General features: G+C 43.7%; 2 protein-coding genes across 4 annotated transcripts in view; one reads left to right on the plus strand and one right to left on the minus strand.

The window, feature by feature from the left end:
* fanca (FA complementation group A) overlaps positions 1-20,023 on the plus strand; it is a 109,492-nt gene that overhangs the window by 88,985 nt on the left and 484 nt on the right. For 2 of the 3 annotated variants that reach the window (XM_030367318.1, XM_030367320.1), the window contains exons 26-41: positions 7,724-7,820; positions 8,633-8,860; positions 9,736-9,809; positions 11,506-11,661; positions 12,039-12,111; positions 12,524-12,678; positions 13,378-13,486; positions 13,690-13,749; positions 13,840-13,944; positions 14,528-14,643; positions 15,305-15,473; positions 18,221-18,283; positions 19,093-19,273; positions 19,404-19,479; positions 19,616-19,748; positions 19,873-19,971. In XM_030367318.1, the coding sequence (XP_030223178.1) occupies positions 7,724-7,820; positions 8,633-8,860; positions 9,736-9,809; positions 11,506-11,661; positions 12,039-12,111; positions 12,524-12,678; positions 13,378-13,486; positions 13,690-13,749; positions 13,840-13,944; positions 14,528-14,643; positions 15,305-15,473; positions 18,221-18,283; positions 19,093-19,273; positions 19,404-19,479; positions 19,616-19,748; positions 19,873-19,971 (1,894 nt within the window). The remainder of the gene's footprint in view (positions 1-7,723; positions 7,821-8,632; positions 8,861-9,735; positions 9,810-11,505; positions 11,662-12,038; positions 12,112-12,523; positions 12,679-13,377; positions 13,487-13,689; positions 13,750-13,839; positions 13,945-14,527; positions 14,644-15,304; positions 15,474-18,220; positions 18,284-19,092; positions 19,274-19,403; positions 19,480-19,615; positions 19,749-19,872; positions 19,972-20,023) is intronic. The other variant, XM_030367319.1, reaches the window with a different exon arrangement.
* On the minus strand, positions 1,132-2,372 carry LOC115551528 (olfactory receptor 52E4-like). Its single transcript, XM_030367332.1, has one exon. The coding sequence runs from the start codon at positions 2,062-2,064 to the stop codon at positions 1,144-1,146; it is 921 nt and encodes a 306-aa protein (XP_030223192.1). The 5' UTR covers positions 2,065-2,372; the 3' UTR covers positions 1,132-1,143.

A 20,023-nucleotide genomic window follows, 5' to 3' on the forward strand; every position in this document is an offset into this window, starting at 1 on the left:
GGTTGGGTTAAAGGTCCCATGGTATGCTACTTTATGGATGCTTTAATATATAGATATTAGTGGGCCCCTAACAAAGTATTTGAAAATTCGTTCCCTAAATTCAGCCGTGGTGCAGAATTGCAGCCTCTACGAGCCAGTCGCACATTGAGCTTTCCCAATTAATGCATTTTATTTAGATTCAGAACCTAATCTATAATTTGACATAGATTGTGTCGGATTGCGATCTGACCGGTGGTTAAACGAGTTATGTTTTTCACCACCTAGCATGCTCTTTTTAAATCAGACTAATCTTCAGGCTTATCTGACTAACCCTGGATCTAGCTTCTCCATATATGGGATAATTTATTTATTTACAGTGATAATATAAAAAGTTAACAATATATAAAAAGCAATTGTGTAACAAATATTAAAAGTTAAATATACTTGTACTTACACACACTTCAAAGTATGCAGTTATTATGTTGAGTGACTAATAACACAACATCTCCCTCCATTTCTCCATATTCCATATTGTCACCTACAGAACCATGCACAACATGCAGGCACTGAACTAACTAGTAGATGACAGATGCATTTCTAACAAATTCCACACTTATTATGTTTCTAAGTTATGCACAACATCTTATCTAACATTAATAGTTAAATATACTTGTACTTACACACACTTCAAAGTATGCAGTTATTATGTTGAGTTTCTAATAACAAAATAAAATGCCAAGTATGAGCATATGTATATTTGAGTGTATATTACCATATCTCCCTTTTAATAAAGAACAAATATTAGAAGTTCCACTCTGTTATGGCCAACAAGGTCAAATAAAGGAAAAACCTTTTGAGAGTATGGAGTAGTATTTGAGAGTTTTAAAAAGAGATAGCAGAAGAATACTTTGAAAATACACAACCAGAAACACTTCTCTCCCTCCATTTCTCCATATTCCATATTGTCACCTACAGAACCATGCACAACATGCAGGCACTGAACTCACTAATAGATGACGGATGCATTTCTAACAAATTCCACACTTATTATATTTCTAAGTTATGCACAACATCTTATCTAACAACAATATTTAGTTTTATTTGACAAAAGCATATATTTAGTAGTCCTCTGTCTACTAGCACATCATCTGACAATTTTTTTTTTTATTTCAGCTTGAATAGTACTACAAGATGTTGAGATATCTCTTGCATTTTAAATCCATACATGAGAGGATTGAAGAGAGGAGGAACCACAACGTACAGAAGAGACACTATAAGACGAACAATATGCGGAATACCAGAAGGGATTCTTGTTTGAATAATTTCAAACATTATGATAATGGTGAAGTTCAGAAATATAACAAGGTGGGGGAGACACGTGTTGAGAGCTCCTCTCCTGAAATCCCTGGAGCTCCTCAGACAAATAGAAAATATTCTTGCGTAAGAAAACATAATAAATATTAGATGTGGAAGTATAGAAAGTACCATTACACAAAGCCCATAAGCATTGCTTATGGTGGAGTCCCCACACCCCGCTTTGACAAGAGAATAGTTATCACAAGTAATTCTCATTATCACAAACTTGCATAGTCCTGCATTAGTTGACAAAATAATAGCAATTCCAATTTTACAACTAGGCAAACAAAAAGCTAAAACCAAAATTAATTTGACAGTTTGTGTCCTGACAAGGGAGTGGTATTGGAGAGGTCTGCATATGGATACATACCTATCAAAAGCCATCGCTGACAACAGTGTGAATTCACAACTAGCATATACGTATATTAAAAAGCTCTGTAACCGGCAGGCGGGACGGGAAATAGTTTGGGTTGCTGACAGCAGATCCACAAGGAGTTTGGGATAGACGGTTATGCTTCCAAACAGGGCGTTCATAAGCAAAGCAGCAACAAAAATATACATGGGTTTGTGAAGGCTTTCATGGGCATAGATGACATATAAAACAACGGTATTACTGCAGATAATTAGAATGAAGAGAAGAAAAGTAATTGAGAAATAAAAATATCTATATTTTGAAAGCTGTACATGCCCCCCAAGGATAATACGTGTCATATTATCATCAACATCCATCTGAAGAAAATGCTTGAGTCCAATTAAGGAATTATCCTGTAAATGATCTTCTATGCGCCGAGTAGAGAAAAAAACTAAACAGGTGAATTTGAAGCTGTTCTTTGTTTATGGGAAGGTTGCTGCTGTTATGGAGCCCTGTAGAGCTTTACAGCAGTCTAAATGTAGTTGTTAGCTCATTTTATTGTTGTCCCAGTGGATCTCATTATTATCCCTCCTTCATGTCCAGTTTTACCCAAAGAGGATGGACCTCTATCTCTCAGGATAATCTAGTATTGCGTCATTTATACTCTTAATGACGCAATACTAAACTTTTTGTGGATTTTTTATTTTGAAGACAACTTTTACTTTTGACTTCAGATTAAAACATTATTTATGTGGCTAGCTCGATGTTCACGTAATATTTAAACTTTAAGTAAAGTTGCAAGCAGCATTTAATGGGGCCAAGTCTTAACAAAGACCATTCAGACCTTATTTTTATACCATTGACAATAATTGATTAGCCACAGCTAGCCTCAGAAGTCTGATAATTTGTGTTGAAACTTTCATGACCGTATGTCGAAAGGTTCAGAGTTATGCTTCTTCAGGATTTTCAATCGGTAGCAGTAGCGATTGATTTTGGATGAACATAAGCCTATTTTATGATACTTTGAGGAACTCCTGAATCCGAATAACACGCCCTCTATGTTGGTGGCAGAGCTCGAGGTTGATGGTGTTTCGTCGTCAATTTCCCTGGTGGTGGTCACTGAGGTAGTCAAACATCTCCGCAGTGGCAAAGCCCCAGGGATTGATGAGATCCGGCCAGAAATGCTAAAGGCTCTGGGTGTTGAGGGGCTGTCATGGTTGACACACCTATTCAACATCGCGTGGGAGTCGGGTACAGTGCTAAAGGAGTGGCAAACCCGAGTGGTGGTTCCCCTGTTCAAAAAGGGGGACCAGAGAGTGTGTGCCAATTACCGGGGTATCACACTTCTCAGCCTCCCTGGTAAAGTCTACTCCAAGGTGCTGGAAAGGAGGGTTCGGCCGATCGTCGAACCTCAGATTGAAGAGGAACAATGCGGTTTTCGCCCCGGACGTGGAACTACGGACCAGCTCTTCACTCTCGCAAGAATCCTGGAGGGGGCCTGGGAGTATGCCCATTCAGTCTACATGTGTTTTGTGGATCTGGAGAAGGCGTATGACCGGGTCCCCCGGGAGAAACTGTGGGAGGTGCTGCGGGAGTATGGGGTAAGGGGGTCTCTCCTCAGGGCCATCCAATCTCTGTACTCCCAAAGCGAGAGCTGTGTTTGCGTCCTCGGCAGCCAGTCAGTTCGTTCTCAGTGGATGCTGGTCTCCACCAGGGCTGCGCCTTGTCACCAATCCTGTTTGTGATATACATGGACAGGATATCGAGGCGTAGTCCTGGTGGGGAGGAGTTGCAGTTCGGTGGTCTGAGGATCTCGTCACTGCTTTTTGCAGATGATGTGGTCCTCATTGGATCATCGGCCTGTGACCTTCAGCACTCACTGGATCGGCTGGCGGCCGAGTGTGAAGCGGCTGGGATGAGGACCAGCACCGCTAAATCTGAGGCCATGACTCTTAGCAGGAAGCCGGTGGATTGCTTACTCCGGGTAGGAAATGAGTCCTTAGCCCAAGTGAAGGAGTTCAAGTACCTCGGGGTCTTGTTCGCGGGTGAGGGTACTATGGAGCGTGAGATTGGCCGGAGAATCGGAGCAGCGGGGGTGGTATTGCGTTCGCTTTACCGCACCGTTGTTACGAAAAGAGAGCTGAGCAAAGCTCTCGATCTACCGGTCGATCCTCGTTCCTATCCTCACCTATGGTCATGAGGGTTGGGTGATGACCGAAAGGACGAGATCGCGGGTACAAGCGAGATGAGTTTTCTCAGAAGGGTGGCTGGCGTCTCCCTTAGGGATAGGGTGAGAAGCTCAGCCATCCGTGAGGAACTCGGATTAGAGCCGCTGCTCCTTTTCTTAGAAAGGAGTCAGCTGAGGTGGTTCGAGCATCTGGCAAGGATGCCCACTGGGCGCCTCCCTTGGGAGGTGTTTCAGGCACGTCCAGTGGGGAGGAGACCTCGGGGAAGACCCAGGACTAGGTGGAGAGATTATATCTCAACACTGGCCTGGGAACGCCTCGGGGTCCCCCTGTCAGAGCTGGTCAATGTGGCCCGGAAAGGGAAGTCTGGGGCCCCCTGCTTGAGCTGCTCCCCCCGTGACCCGACCCCGGATAAGCGGATGACGATGAGATGAGATAAGCCTATTTAAACTTGACCTATGTTCCTTTACACCAACTTTGGTGAAGATTGACATAATTTAACCCCGCCTTGATTGGGGTAAAAATTTGGTTACAGGTTATGGTAATAACCTCGTGACATCGTGAAGCAGATTGGTTCACCATGAAGCGACACATACGTGGGCGAAACTTCATGACCATAGGTGAAAGTGGTTAGAAATTATCACCATCCAAAGTTTCTATTATCAGTTAATGAATAAAGCACACCATATCGCCGAACTTGGATCTGAAACTTTGGAGAAATTCATCTCGACCCATGTGCCTTTAACTACACCAAGTTTGATGATGTTTGGGTTAAAGGTCCCATGGCATGCTACTTTATGGATGCTTTTATATAGATATTAGTGGGCCCCTAACACAGTATTTGAAAATTCGTTCCCTAAATTCATCCGTGGTGCAGAATTGCAGCCTCTACAAGCCAGTCGCACATTGAGCTTTCCCCAAACGCAATGTTTCGGTGTCTGTAGCTTTAATGCAAATAAGGAGGAGAGAGGCGGGTCAAGGAGGAGAGTGGGATGTGTCCCTGAGCAGCTTACCACCACGGTACCGTGCGCTCTGCTTACAGTGGATATATCGCTATGGCGAGGCACACACAGCCTTTCGCCGTGTTTGGTAAATATTCTAGAACACTCCGGGTGCTCCGGCGGGAGTACTGGAGCTCTATATCTAAATAATATCATATTATACATAGATCCTTATCATATAATATATATTATTACGGCCAGAAGCTGTGTGCGGCTCCAGACGATATTATGAATCTCAAACGACTGCTTCGGGTCCTCCGACGTCTCTGGTTCTTCCACTGCCACATCAATCTGAAGTAGATAGAACCACGACATGGAGGAGAAAGGGATTGTTGCCCGCGATTGTTGACCACGATTGTCTCCCGCTCGAGCCTCGCTGCTTCCCGCTGCAGAGGGACCCCCGCAGCGGGGCTCCAGCGGGAGAAAATCGCGGGCAACAATCCCTTTCTCCTCCATGTCATGGTTCATGTACTTCAGGGAGTCAAAGCAAAAGTTCCTTTCCCCCAATTCCTCCTCAACCATGGCTGAGACAACCAACACTACAGTCTCGTTGTGGAAATACCAGAGCACCCGACGTTTTATGCGCCATAATACCAACAACAGAACGGTTATCCCAATACCAAATAAGTGCAACACTTGCGCCAACAGTTTGTGTATTCACACACACAAACATGGGGGGCTTGCACGGTCGTAGCTAATTTGGCAAAGCAGTGAAAGGGGAGGTTACGTGTCCCTGTACGACGACATACGGGGAACAATTCCAAATCACCACATCTGAGCTTTGTTTTTTCAAAGGCAGAGCAGGACAGCTAGAAAAACTCATAAAGTGACATTTTCATGCCATGGGACCTTTAAGTTAACCCCACCTTTTGGCTCCTTACTTGGAGATTGGAGCACTTTGGGCTCTGGTGAACATGTTGCTTTATCAGGCGACTACATCGTACTTGAGCTGTTAGAACTTTCGACCAAAACAGTCCCAAAATTTGTCAAATTAAACAATTCGTCTAGGAACTGTGGTAATTTTAGTCACAGAAGATGCCCATTTGTATTGGCAGATTTGTTCATCATGAGGAGATGCACGTGTTGGTAAATTGTCATGACTGTAACTCAAAGGGGTCAGGAGATGTAGTGGTTTGTTTTTGGACAAATTAATTAAATTTTTTACCAAGCACACTTTGTGCTTGGTCCGCTAATTAATGGTGCATGCAGCATTTATCGGGGGCCAAGCCTTACCCGGGAGCTACACCGAGCATGAAAGCGCAGCTATGTACTGCCTCAGGTCAAGTTGCATTCCCTGACATTGCTGTTGCGGTTCCTTACGATCTGCTTCACCGGACACGTGGTGTCGATTCTGGCGTACTTTCTTCGAAAACCCAATTTACCCAATAGAGGAAGGCGTTGCCTCGCATAAAAATAGACTTCAATTCTATTTAAGCATTTTGCTGTGCATCTGCTACGCATTAGGAGGGCTCAGTGTAGCAGCTCTCATTGATGAGAGTGGGAGTGTTTCCCTATGCGACGCAATGCTTGCATGCCCAGTCTAGCAGGGGGGTTATAAAGACGATGAAGATGTTTTTTATGCAGTTAATAACGTTGGAATAGCCTCAACTTGGGTCTAGTGATACGCATCCAAAGTTTAATGACCGTATGTCAAAGATGAGAGGAGTTATGCTTCTTCAAAGTTTTCTATCGGTTGCTGTTGCGCCCCCTATGGTCCTATTTGGATTAACTTTACCCTGGTTAATCCTGACCTATGTCTTCACCTAATGGTGTCCATGCTTTTGCAATCCAAGCCCCCTAGCCTGAAAGGTGAAACGTTGATTCTGATGGTCTTGTTGTGCTCCTAACTAATATCTAGGGTGACAATTATATAAACGTTTTTAATGTGACCTCATTTTTATTTCCTGGACCTGTGCATTATTGGGAGCTAACAAGCAGAAACAGATCTTAATTATTGACATTTGACATTTCCGATGCATTTTAGATCTACATTTCTACTAAGTCATTTGGCAGATGCTTTTGTCCAAAGCATCTTACGAGCTGATAACAAACAGAAAAGTCCTGAATCACCAAGTTGTATCTATCTCCTCTTAAAAGGTTATCCTAAATAGTCAAATAAAGAGTTGTTATTCTAATGAACTTATACAAATAATGATAAAGATCAATATTATTTTGGCCCCTAATTACAGATGGACCCTGGGCCCTCCCTTAGGCTGGTCTTTTAATTTGCTCTTCAGGGGGACAAAGAGTTGCAGGAGCTGTTGTTACAATTAACATGTTTTTGTCTCGCAAGTGTACATCCAGGAACACTGCACAGCCCTTCATGTAAAGTGAAATACCCCTAATTCTCATTGTTGGTAAAGTTATTCTGCTGGAGAATCAAAACGTTTTAAAAAATCTAATAAAGAATTGTTATTTTATTTGATTTAGCAAAGATCAAGATTATTTTGGCCCCTAATTACAGATGGACTCTGGGCTCTCCCTTAGGATGGTATTTTAATTTGCTCTTCAGGGGGACGAAGAGTTGCATGACCTGTTGTTACAATGAAGTTGTTTTTGTGGCGCAAGTGTGCATCCAGGAAAACTGCACACGTAAAGTCCATACCCCTAATTGTCATTGTTGGAAAAGGGCTCATTAGAGATAACTCTCATGGGCTCTTATCATCAGTCGACATGTAAGTGACAAACAGTTCATGTGGGGTCATTTCATCATACTGGAAACCAGGCCCAATTTTGAAAGCTGACTTGACAGTTTATGAAGTGTAACCATAAACACACATACTCACAGACACAGTGAGTATGTGTACTAACGCAACAGTTGACCAATGTGACTTTTTTCATTATTATAGGACCTCCGTGGCCGCTGTGTGCTATGGTATCTGCAGAAGCAACCCACTACCGCTACAAGAGCTGCAGGACTATATACCCACGGGCCTTGTAAAGAAGGTACAACCACTTGATGCTCACACATATGCTGCACTGTCAAACATTCCAACCAAAGCTTCTGCAGAAGTTGAACATTGCATCTTGTCCACCTAGATGTGTGACGGATAGATGAGCAATATTTGCTTCAGTCGACTGGGTAGGCTGGTAGACTGATCTATCCAGCACCTAGTCGCCTGGGGCACCGAAACCGCCAGCGCCGGCCCTGGAAACGCCCATTTGTGGTCATAAGAGTCAAGGGTCATAAGAGCCAGATTTTCGAAACCGGTGTAAGGCTAATCTTACTCACACCTGGTGGCATGTCATGGGACCTTTACGATTATGTAGACCTCTTTTTAACTCCTGGCTTGCTCGCCAAATGTAGAAGTTAAGATCTGATGTAGTTCTCTTCTTAACTCTGGTCTTGCTCGCTAAATGTAGAAGTAAGAATCAAATCAAGGAGCAGTTTCCAGTCCATTGTCCTAAATAGACCATAGAGCCAAGATACAATGTTCAATGTTTAATTCATGGGCTCAGGCAGGATTCACAAAACAACCAGCACAGTCTTTCAGTGATACTCTTTCATGTGTCCTTATTCTGAGTGTTAATCCTGCATGCTCCTATTATTTTCCTGAAGGACTGTGCTAGTTGTTTTGGATGTCGTGCCTGAGCCCAGAATAAAGGATTGAACATTGCATCTATGCTCTAGAGTCTATGGTTTATTTGGGGCAACAGACTAGAAACTGCATCTTGATACTATCCTAACTTCTCCTCTGGTTGTGGTGATTGTAGCTCAACAGAAACGGCAGAACCTGATACGTGTGCTTTGTGTTCAGCTCCTGTACCTCGTCCCGAGATTGTTGCCTGAAGCTCGCAGGGCCCCACTGAGTGCCCCCTCCCCTGAGACCCTCAGAGAGCCCCCTCCGGTTGACGGGGGGCAGGAGTGGGACCCTAGGTGTTGGGGAGGCACCGCTGGCACCTGCGTGGCCACATGGAGGAATTCTGCCTTGCAGCTTTGGAGGAACCCCACCTTCGGCCAACTGGCACAGCTACCGCAATACAGGGTGAGGGGGAGGAGGGCATTTTCAATACATTTCCCATTGTGTGTGAAATGTTGGCTTGTAAAAGCCAACATTTCACAGAAAGGTATTTTCATAAATACATGGCCTCCAAAGCCAAACAATTGCAATTGCACAATACGGACATCAGATGGCGACAAATATAATCTATCCTGATTGGAGGTGATTTACTTAATTCCTCTGAAACTCTCTTAGTTGCTATTGATTTTACAAAATCTTTAGTTGCAAAATTGAGCCATGACACCGGATAATCCTTTTATTTTGGTTTAATGCATTCAAAAACAACTTTGAAGACATAAACAACAAAAGTAAGACATATTTCTTTGGTCTTAAAAAAAAAAGGGAAGTTTGTTCTTCATGTTTTTTGCCTCTGGTTTAGCAAATTTTAATCAGAGAATGATATGGTTTGGACTGGTTTAATAAGTCTCTGCCTTCCCACAATATATATAGTGTGTATATTATATTACGGTATTGCTGTTCACGTAACTATTTTTGTATCATGCTTCTTATTTGGTTTGGGATTGGAATCTTCTTTAGTTTAGATAACAATGATAAAAAAATATATACATTGCTTTCTCATGTGTTTAAATGCTGTAAAACGTCTTTGCAATTTGGGACGGGCTTAGCCCAGACACGGGCCATTTCGGGATGAAGAGGGCCATACAAATAAAATTGACTAGACTTGACTAGAAGCTCAAATGCATAGTATCAGCAACACCTCTTGTCCAACACTGCTTTTTACAAAGGCTGGGAATTGCTAGAAATGGCAGACAAAGGCTAGGAAAATTATTTTTAAAATGTGTTGGGGTTTGATAGATGAGGAATGATGTAACGATTATTTCTTTTTCCCCTTTATCAAGTTGTCTTTGTCGGAGTGGCTGGCGGCTGAACTAAGAGTACAGCGAAATGAAGATTTCTTATCTGACCAAGATAGGTAACGCCTCAATGCATATACTCACAACACACACACACATGCATGCGCACACGCGTACACATGACAATGAACATAGCCACACACACACACACACACACACACACACACACACACACACACACACACACACACACACACACACACACACACACACACTGAACATAGCCACACACACACACACACACTGAACATAGCCGAAAACACACATGCACACACACTGAACATAGCCGAAAACACACACACACACACACACACACACACACACACACACACACACACACACACACACACACAAAAAAAAGAATAATAATGGATTGAATTTATATAGCGCTTTTCTAGACACTCAAAGACGCTTTACAATGAAGGGGGGACCTCACAAACCACCACCAGTGTGTAGGACTCACTTGGGTGATGCACGGCAGCCAATCTGCCCCAGAACGCTCACCACACAGCAGCTTGAGGTGGAGAGTGAGGGAATTAATGAGTCAGCCAATTACACCGGAGGATGATTAGGGGGCCAGATTGAATGAGTCTGATTGGGCCAGGACACCGGGGAAACCCCTACTCTTTGCGATAAGTGCCCTGGGATGTTTTATGACCTCAGTGAGTCAGCACCTCGGTTTTACGTCTCCTCCGGTCGACGGCGCCTTCCGCAGCACAGTGTCCCCGTCACTGCACTGGGGCATCGGGATTGATGTTAAAGGTCCCATGACATGCTATTTTATGTATTCTTAATATAGGTATTAGTGGGCAACTAACACAGTATTCAAAGACGTTCCCGAAATTCAGCCGTGGTGCAGAGTTACAGCCACTCCAAGCCAGTCGCACATTGAGCTTCCCCCAAATGCGCTGTTTTGGTGTCTGTAGCTATAATGCAAATGAGGAGGAGCGAGGCGGGTCAAGGAGGAGGGTGGGGGTGTGGCCCTGAGCAGCTTGCAGCCACGGTACCATGCGCTCTGTTTACAGTGGATGTATTGCAATGGAGGCGCACACAGCCTTTAGCCATGTTCTGTAAATATTCTAGAACACACGGGAGTCCTGGAGCTCTATACCTAAATATTATCATATAGCCTACATAGATATCTATATCATATAATATATATTATCCCGGCCAAAAGCTGTGTGAGCCGATATTATGAATCTCAAACGACCGCGTTGGGTTCTCTGACGTTCCTGGTTCTTCCACGTCCACATCAATGTGAAGTAGACTGAACCGCGACAAGGAGGAGAAAGGGATTGTTGCCGGGCAGCGCTTAGGCACCTCCGCCTCCGGCGGTGGTCCCTCAACGGGGCTCAAGCGGGAGTCATTCGCCGCCAACAATCCCTTTCTCCTCCATGTCGTGGTTCATGTTCTTGAGGGAGTCAAAGCCAAGGGGAGGTTGTATCGTGAACCTACGGACTTCAGTGGGGGTTTCATTCCGTCTGTGCACGGCACCTTCACAACGAGCAGGTGTGCGCCTGCAGCCAGAGGGGGCGCCAAAATACCTATTCCCCACACAATGTTATGTAGTACTTCATTGATAACCGCTACGCAGCGCGATTTCTTTTTTACCGCTCGTGGCGCCCCCCATGTGATTTGGCGCCCCCCACAAATATCCCGCTCCGGGCGGCTGCCTGGTTTGCCCGTACCTAAAACCGCCACTGCACACACACACACAATCGTTGCGTTTCATTTTCTGACGTGTGTGTGATCTAGGCAGGAGTACCAGCGGTGGGCCTGCATGGAGTGCTACCTCTCTGGTCCTGTGGAGCAGGGGGGCTGCGGAGGGGACATGAGAGCTCTGTGCACCCTCATACTCAACGCCATCATGGACCAGCAAGAAGGGTCCCCTCAGGACCTCCTCTCCAACAGGTCCTGAAAGTAATTCAATCAGTAAAAGGGTTTTGCGTCAATGTGGTTACTGCTTACAATTCTTTTTTTGTCTTTGAGAGAACACAATAGCTAAAACCTCATTCTACTCCTGGATAAAATACGATTGTCTTTATTAATCCCAACAGGAAATTCAGGACCATTTGTACGCTGATAAATCAGAATATTATGAACCGTTCAAACTAAATCTGCAGATGATAAGTCTGGAGGTTTTTAAACAAGAGAGTTAAACAATCTTAAAACAGTGGATGGATGGACATTGTCGGCAAGTTCCTATACTGTATGGACATACAGTATAGGAACTTAAATTAGGGAACCTTTTCTGAAGGCCAATGTGTTTGGCTCAATGTTTCCTACAGAAGCCTGGGGAGAAGTAGCCCAAGACTTCAAGATACAGGCACATGTCTACCAGACATCCTATCTAGATTACAGGTCTGTGTTTTCATACATTTGTAAAAGTAAAAAAAAACACTTAAGTGCAACATTTGCATCATAAGCTGCATGTTTAGAATGTAGAATGTCCTTCTCCTGCTTATCTTTTACTCTATGGCCCAATCCCATTTCTACTCCCTTACCCCTCCCCCCTTGTTTTGAAGGGGTAAGGGGAAGGGGGGAGGGGTAAGGGGAAGAAATGGGATTGGGCCTATGTTGAGGTGCAGCTTTTGATGCCCTCATGGAACCATTTTCCTTAAGGCCTCCTTAACAAACTGTGGAGCAATGACCTATTATTTAACTGTCACATGATTATAAGAAATATCCATACTCCAGGACCTACCTCCCATCTCACAATGTATCAGTCGTTTTGGGGTTTTCTACTCACTTAGATATCATTGTGTTTTTCTAGGAGTTGGTTTATGAGATGCAACTGAGCGGTCATAGAGGCAAGGAGGAGGTACGTCAGCTCCTCTTTGAGCTGCTCTCCGTGAGATGCTCCTCCTCTGACTCACAGGGCATCGGCAGAGAGCTACGCCTACAGCAAACATTACACGCATGGAATAGGTACATACACACACTCGACCCTGTTCACCGCTCAATACCCTGTCATCCAGCACACTATTGAACTGGCTCAGGTCACATTCACAAAACAGGAACTACTTTGTCTCCATTTGTAACTGTGTATCTGAACTAACTACATGATCCCTCTACAACTAATGATCCAAAATAACAACATTGGTAACCATTGTTATGCGAACGTTAAGTAATTCCATTCTTTGTGTTATTATGGATTACGATAAAATTTTCAACACCCACTAGTTGGTCATAACATTGACCAACTATCACTTAAGAACTGACTATGAGGACTCATGTCTAATCAAGACTTTGAAAAACGTGGGATCTTTCCAGGTCTTTTTCAGATGCAGCTTATAGAGTTCTAAAAATTACCTCTTTTTTTTTTGACACATTACACCAATTCTAGAATTCCTGAATTGGCACCCAGTATGTCAGAGGATTCATTTCAAAACGGTTAAGGTCAAAGTATATTACTGAAATGATGCTATTCAACACATAGCTACACTAAACTTCCTAAAGATCTGAGAATTGCCTCAACTCTGACTACATTTAAAGCAAAGTTAAAAACTTTAACCTTGTATGACAAGTTTTATTGTATGACATGTTTTATCTGAACCCCATGGAGTCTTCCTTGTTTATGAAATGTGCTAGATAATAAAGTTGACTCGACTTGACTTTGTGTCACAGAGTTCTCCTAGCCCTCCCAGCGGAGTTGTTGGTTGTTGCAGTGAGGAACGCAGACCAGAGATGGACTCTGAACTTCCACAGTTGCATAGAGCATGTCAACCAGTATCAGGTGAGCAGATGTACTACTTGATGAGCTGTGATGTTTAGTCAGATCTGCTTCAGGTGTTGTTTATGTATAAAATATGCAGTTGCACACATACCATTAGCATAGAAACTAATAACATTCACGTGTGTGTGTGTGCGCGTGTGTGTGTGTGTGTGCGTGCGTGTGTGTTCCCCCTGCTTTCCTTCGGGTCTGCGTGTGTGCATCAGAGGAGGCTGTGCTCTCCGGCTGCAGTGCTACCCTACCATGTCACGTCACACCTTCTGAGGGTGAGATCCCAGATCGCCCGTCTACACTGCCCCACACACATCTCTCTGCTCCCATCCTTCAGTACTGACGTAATCCCCCCCCCCCCCCAGGGTATGCTGAGCGCCAGTGCGCGGTGTGCCAGCTCCTCCACGGAGGTCAACAGGGCGTGGTCTGGGGTCCCCCTGCGCTGTCCTCTGCTTCTCGTCTCCACCGTGGTACACAGACGTTGATGTGAACTGGACTATAAGCTCCAAACAATATCCTATAGTTAATGATGAGCCTACCCTGTCCTGGTATAACTAGAGAGTCGTTTAGATCTTTAGCATCTATTTCAACACAGTCTGGACAACAGCTTTCCATTTCGTTATTTCATTTTATTATGATGAAATTATCTATATCTATTATCTATAAAAAATATATATTCCACTGCAGTATGTTGCATACAACTTCTTGACTCTTGAATTTGGCGTGACGTCCCACATCTCACTTCCCGCTTCAAAAGGTGGTGGAAGTCATTGTGGTCATTCCGATCAATTACTCTTAAACTCTGTCTGTCTGTCTGTCTGTCTGTCTGTCTGTCTGTCTGTCTGTCTGTCTGTCTGTCTGTCTGTCTGTCTGTCTGTCTGTCTGTCTGTCTGTCTGTCTGTCTGTCTGTCTGTCTGTCTGTCTGTCTGTCTGTCTGTCTGTCTGTCTGTCTGTCTGTCTGTCTGTCTGTCTGTCTGTCTGTCTGTCTGTCTGTCTGTCTGTCTGTCTGTGTGTGTGTGTGTGTGTGTGTGTGTGTGTGTGTGTCCTGTACAGCACTGGTGGGGTCGACTGTCACCTATGCTGACATCTGTGTGGCAGCGTCTCCGTGATGAAGACCCGCTGCCAGAGCTGCTGAAGACCATCCCTGACTGTCTGCACTGGGCCCTCGTGTAACCATTTTCCTTTAATCATCCTTAAAGAACTATGGAGCAATGTCCTATTCTTTTACTGTCGCATGATTGTAAGAAATATCAATACTCCAGGACATACGTACCTCTTACCTCACAGTGTATCGTAGGTCTTGAGTCTCACACAGACAAGAATTGTCATTTTCTAGTTCGGGCTTTTATGGTTTGTTAGTTTCCCGGATCAGACTTAAGATCAATATCTAAAGTCTTATTGGCAGGCGAGCTCAATATGGGGGAACAGGGCATCATGTTAGGATCTGTAAGCGTGATATTGGTGAACACAATCTCGGCCAGCAGTAATAAACTGTTCAATTTGTCTGTAAAGATTTCAAATCAACACTGTGTAGTCTGGCCGCTGCAGAAAGACTTATTAAATCCCCTTCCGAAAGCTTCATCCTCTCCCGCAAATTCGGTTTCTTTTGTTGAACAGCTTCCTTAACGAAACACCCAACACGGCGTGACTCCTCTGAGATTAATAGTAGTAATGTGGAAGAAACAATATGCAGTGTGAGCAGTTCAAGCTTAATGCTGCGCTGAATCATCCATCTGAACTGTGTACATAACACTTGGGCTTTCCAGGCAATATGTTGATCCTCTTGACTTTACCATGTGTTGAATGTGTCTTCTATCTCACCATCTGCAGCTCACAGCAGGCGGCGCTGTCTCCACTGCCTGAAGCTCCAGCTCTGCTGTTGGCTGCCAGTCTGCACCTCGCCAGGGGAGGCCAGGGGGGTCTGCAAGGGAAGAAGGGGCAGGCTTTCAGGGAAACGTTGGAAACACTAGTGCAAACGAAGGACAAGCACTGCACACAGGTGGGAAGGAACTGCTTTTACCTGTCACTCTGCCTGGGCCATGTTGCAAGCCATAGGGGACTATGGCTGTGTTCCACTTGGGTATCAGTTCCCTAATCCTTATGGTTCCTTGTACTGAACACAAATTATTAAGGGTTTAAATGAGGGTCTTGCTATGGCTGAACTACTGAAAGCCCAGCGCCTTCAGCTGCCTAAAGACCTAGGTCCACTTACAAGACAGTAGCCGCGTTTACATGGACACATCTGTTCCGCATAGATTTCTATGCGGAACAGAAAATGATCATGTATACGCCTCATTCGGAATACAATTATCTGTTCGCCATAGATTCTATGCCGAATAGAAGAAGAGGTGGTGTAGTCCGTTTTAATCGCCATGTATACACTTATTCCGAATAGATTGGGGTTTAACTTAGAGCAGCCGCAGCAGTTCGCCATTGGTCCACTGAGCTCCGTCGGTACTTTTAAGCACACCGAACTTCACCGCTGTCAAGGAAAGTGGATTTATTGCCTGATTCACGTCTTTGTTATCACTCCGTTAAAGTAGTCCGGTAAGCGTGTCCGTTTGCTTAGCGACGGGACATGGGTGTTTAATAATGACGTGCCCGCGCGCGTCCGAAATAACTGTAAATGAGTAGGCTACTACTAGTACTTTTGCAGGCTGAACGTTAAAATACTTCTTAAAGGGCAACTTCACCCATTTCACATAAGCTTTGTATTTTTAGAATTTTTGAATGGTCTAGCATCATTCCCTTATTTTCTGGAGAGACTGGAGAGATCTATCGATTTCCAACACTTCCTGTTTTTAATGACGCAATATGACGATTTTTGCGTACAAGAAAATAGGAAGTGTAAGAGGGGATGATTATCGTAAGACCAGAGAATGTCTAATATGACGGGCTCTGGCGTCACTACTCTAGTGACGTCGGTTCAAGCTCCACGCTGATTTGTTCCATTAGTAGATGGAACAAGGAGGTGTCCGATAGGCGGAGATGATCAGCGGGAGTGGCCGCCAGCGAAGCTGTGCATGGTGGGAGTTGTTGTCTTCAATCCACAAGCGCCAAAAAGTCACTTTCTGCCTTTTCTCGGTCAAGACTGCACCAAATTAGAATTTTATTTTATTATTCGACTACATATAGGACCCAATTTCAATACATTTTCATGCCTCCACCGGTGAAATGCTCCTTTAACTTAGAGAGATGGCATGTGCAGTAGTGCGCAATTGGACCTTCGAGGATTCCTGGTCACAAAATTCCCGTAAGACCACTCTCTCCCCCAACAGTCTTGGCTGCGGACTCGCATCCAAATTCCTCTTGTTTGCGGCGGAGCTTAGGGTAAATATAAAGATCTGACGAGAAATTTACGTTTCTGCGCTGTCCTGCTCCTTCTTAATTTAAGGAGCAGGCAGAGAAACGCTCTCTCCTGCTGTGCTTTCATTAAAATCCAATTTAAAATCCCGCCGGTCCAGAGATGTGTCCAGAGATGCGTCAGGTGTGCGCGAGAGACATAACGGACACTTTTGTTACTGCTATGTATACACTACATTCGGAACACATTTTAGGAACAGATCTATGCCGCATAGAAATCTATGCGGATCACATGTGCCATGTAAACTAGTGTTGGCTCGTTCGTTCGCAAACCGGTTCGAATGACCGAGTCTTTAGGACGAACGAACTGAACCGGTTCGTCTCTCCCGTTCGTTCGGTCGTCTCGTTCACCATTCGATTCACCGGAAACTCGACTGAACGAACGAACGAGTTTCCGGTAGCACTAACTCCACTGAGTCTGACTGACTCAACTGAGAACCGTGCAATGGCGTGCATTCCATGATGCGATTCACCGTTACCGGAAACTCGACTGAACTTGGAGAAGTCGTTCACGAATCGTATGTTCGTTCAGCCTGGTTTCCGGTAGCGGTAAATCGCATTATGGAATGGACCCCATTGCACGGTTCTCAGCTGAGTCAGTCAGACTCAGTGGAGTTAGTGCTACCGGAAACTCGACTGAACGAACGAACGAACGAACGAACGATTCGCAAACGACTCCTTGTGGCGAACTGAATCACACGAACTGGGTCACGGAAACGAATCATTGAATCCACCACTAATGTAAACGCGGCTAATGAGCGCCAAGAAGAGGTCTAAAGCAGGAATTACATTGGATGCAGATTTGAGAGGTGGAGAGGGTTGAAGTTGGACTTCGAGGTGGTCACATCACCCTGTGGCAGCTAATTTGCATACAAAAGAGTATATGCCGACCAACTTTTTTGAATATAACTGTTGAATATAAAAAACACTACGATTCTGGGTGCGGAAATAATTGTCCTTTATTGATCACTTATTTTACAGTGCTTTGGGGATGAATGGTGCACTTTATAGGAAACAAGATTTTATCTGGCAAATTCTTTAAAAGCCCTACAAAATTGTGACTTCCCATATGGATCTAAATAGGTCACAAGTTAAACAATTTGAGCATGGCAGTAGTGGTGGTCTGACCTTGTGTCTGTGTTATCTTTTGTTCTATGTCATGTAATGACGTTGAGTGTCATTTTGTTTACCAGATGAGTGACTACTAGCTTTGAAACCTCTCCCCCCCTATCTCTGAACAAGCATAAAGCTTAAATATGGATTTTTGGTTTGTTTTTGACAAATGTGTGACTCAATTCCAGTTCAACCTAACCTTGTGTGTGTGAGTGTGTGTGTTTCAAACCTTAAACCTCTCAATATATCAATGCTATGATTTCATTCCAGGTGTTGGTCTTTCTACTTTTCCTCTGTGTGACCGACACTCTGGCAACAGTTCTCTACCCCGAGGTAATGCCCAGATGAACACACAAACTGAAACTAATGGGTGTCTCAAGCTCTCACACAAACACTGGCCTTCAGCGAAAATGTATACAATAAGGCAAACTTTACAAATATGATAGATTTAAGTTTGGCGACCTGATACACTCAATTGACGAGCCTACCAGTATACGTGCATCAATACGTGTGTGTGTGTGTGTGTGTGTGTGTGTGTGTGTGTGTGTGTGTGTATGTGTATGTGTATATATATATATATATATATAATCTAGAGTCTACAGTATATTATATATGTATATGTATGTATATATATGTATATATATATATGTAGGTATATAAATATATATATATGTAGGTATATATATGGTATAGTATATATAGTGTATATAGTGGTATATATAGGTATATATATAGGTATATATATAGGTGACCTTGGGTGTCTTTAGGTGACCTTGGGTGTCTTGAAAGGCGCCTCTAAATTAAATGTATTATGATTATATATACACATATATATATATATCATATATCATATATATACACATATATATATATACACATACCGGTGTATATATATATACATACATATATGTGTGTATATATATATATGTGTATATATGTGTGTATGTATATATATGTATATGTATATATATGTATATGTATGTATATGTATATATATATATATATGTATATATATATGTATATATGTATATATATATATATACATATATATGTGTGTAACACGTAACTAACTACCGGTAGTCATAAAAAACATAATTCAAAAAATATGAACTAGTTGATCCCCTTGTGCTGTTTGTGCATAGGAGTCCGGCAGGCTGGGGTCCAGGGAGATGTGTACCGACCTCCTGACGGTGCTCGTGGACTCTCAGGACTGGCATCTTATATTCAAGATTCAGCCAGCCGGTACACTGAACTGCCTGCCTCTGTCCTCCCAGGCACTTAGAGACAAAGTCCAAATTCATAGTGTTAACACATCAGACGATGGTAACCGGAAGCTGTGGCAAGACTTTATCTTCGCTGAATGATCGTTCAGTTAGAACTCTTCTACATCTTTGTGCTTTTATCTTTAAATCACTGACATACACACTCACTGATCCCCCCCCCCCTTTACTAGATCAAGGTCCTTACCAGGCTGTTACCATGGCAACGCTGGATGAGTACACACGACTGAGGTCATTTGCATTCTACAGGTGATTATCTTTTTCCTCATGTCACCACATTTCCACAGCAGTGAGACAGCAAAATAGAAACAATTGAATGTTTGTGTTTTGTTGATTATGTTGTAAGAAGGCAAAATGCAGACCATGGGTATGTTTATTCCTCCAGCGTGCTGCTGGAGCAGAGCCCTGAGCTGCTGAAGAGGGCCGTCTTGTGTCCGGGCTTCCTCCACACTGCCGTCCTCTGCTATGCCTACCTGTTTAAACTCTTCCTTGATGGACACACACCCAATATCAATCAGGTGAGGGGCTATGGATTGAAACGTATTATATACAGTGGGTTTTAACTGTGCATCAACTCACAGCTTTCTCTACCACAGCGGGACAGAACTGATAGATGATGATGGATGTGTATCTTGTTGTCAGATGGAGCCCTCGCAGATCTTGGACCAAGCCCGGCAGTTTTTATTGAGGACTATATCCCAGACCCGCCCAACTGCTCTCTCCTCCTCCCAATATAGCCAGGTAGATTATGTCACAAGCAATGTGATGTGTGAAGCGGTGCATCTGTATTTCT

This window comes from Gadus morhua, chromosome 9 (genome assembly GCF_902167405.1).
Source record: "Gadus morhua chromosome 9, gadMor3.0, whole genome shotgun sequence".
Classification (NCBI taxonomy): Eukaryota; Metazoa; Chordata; class Actinopteri; order Gadiformes; family Gadidae; genus Gadus; species Gadus morhua.

What these genes read in the sequence shown, in the direction of transcription:
- LOC115551528 (XM_030367332.1), bottom strand. Translation starts at nt 2,064, where the DNA reads ATGGATGTTGATGATAATATGACACGTATTATCCTTGGGGGGCATGTA.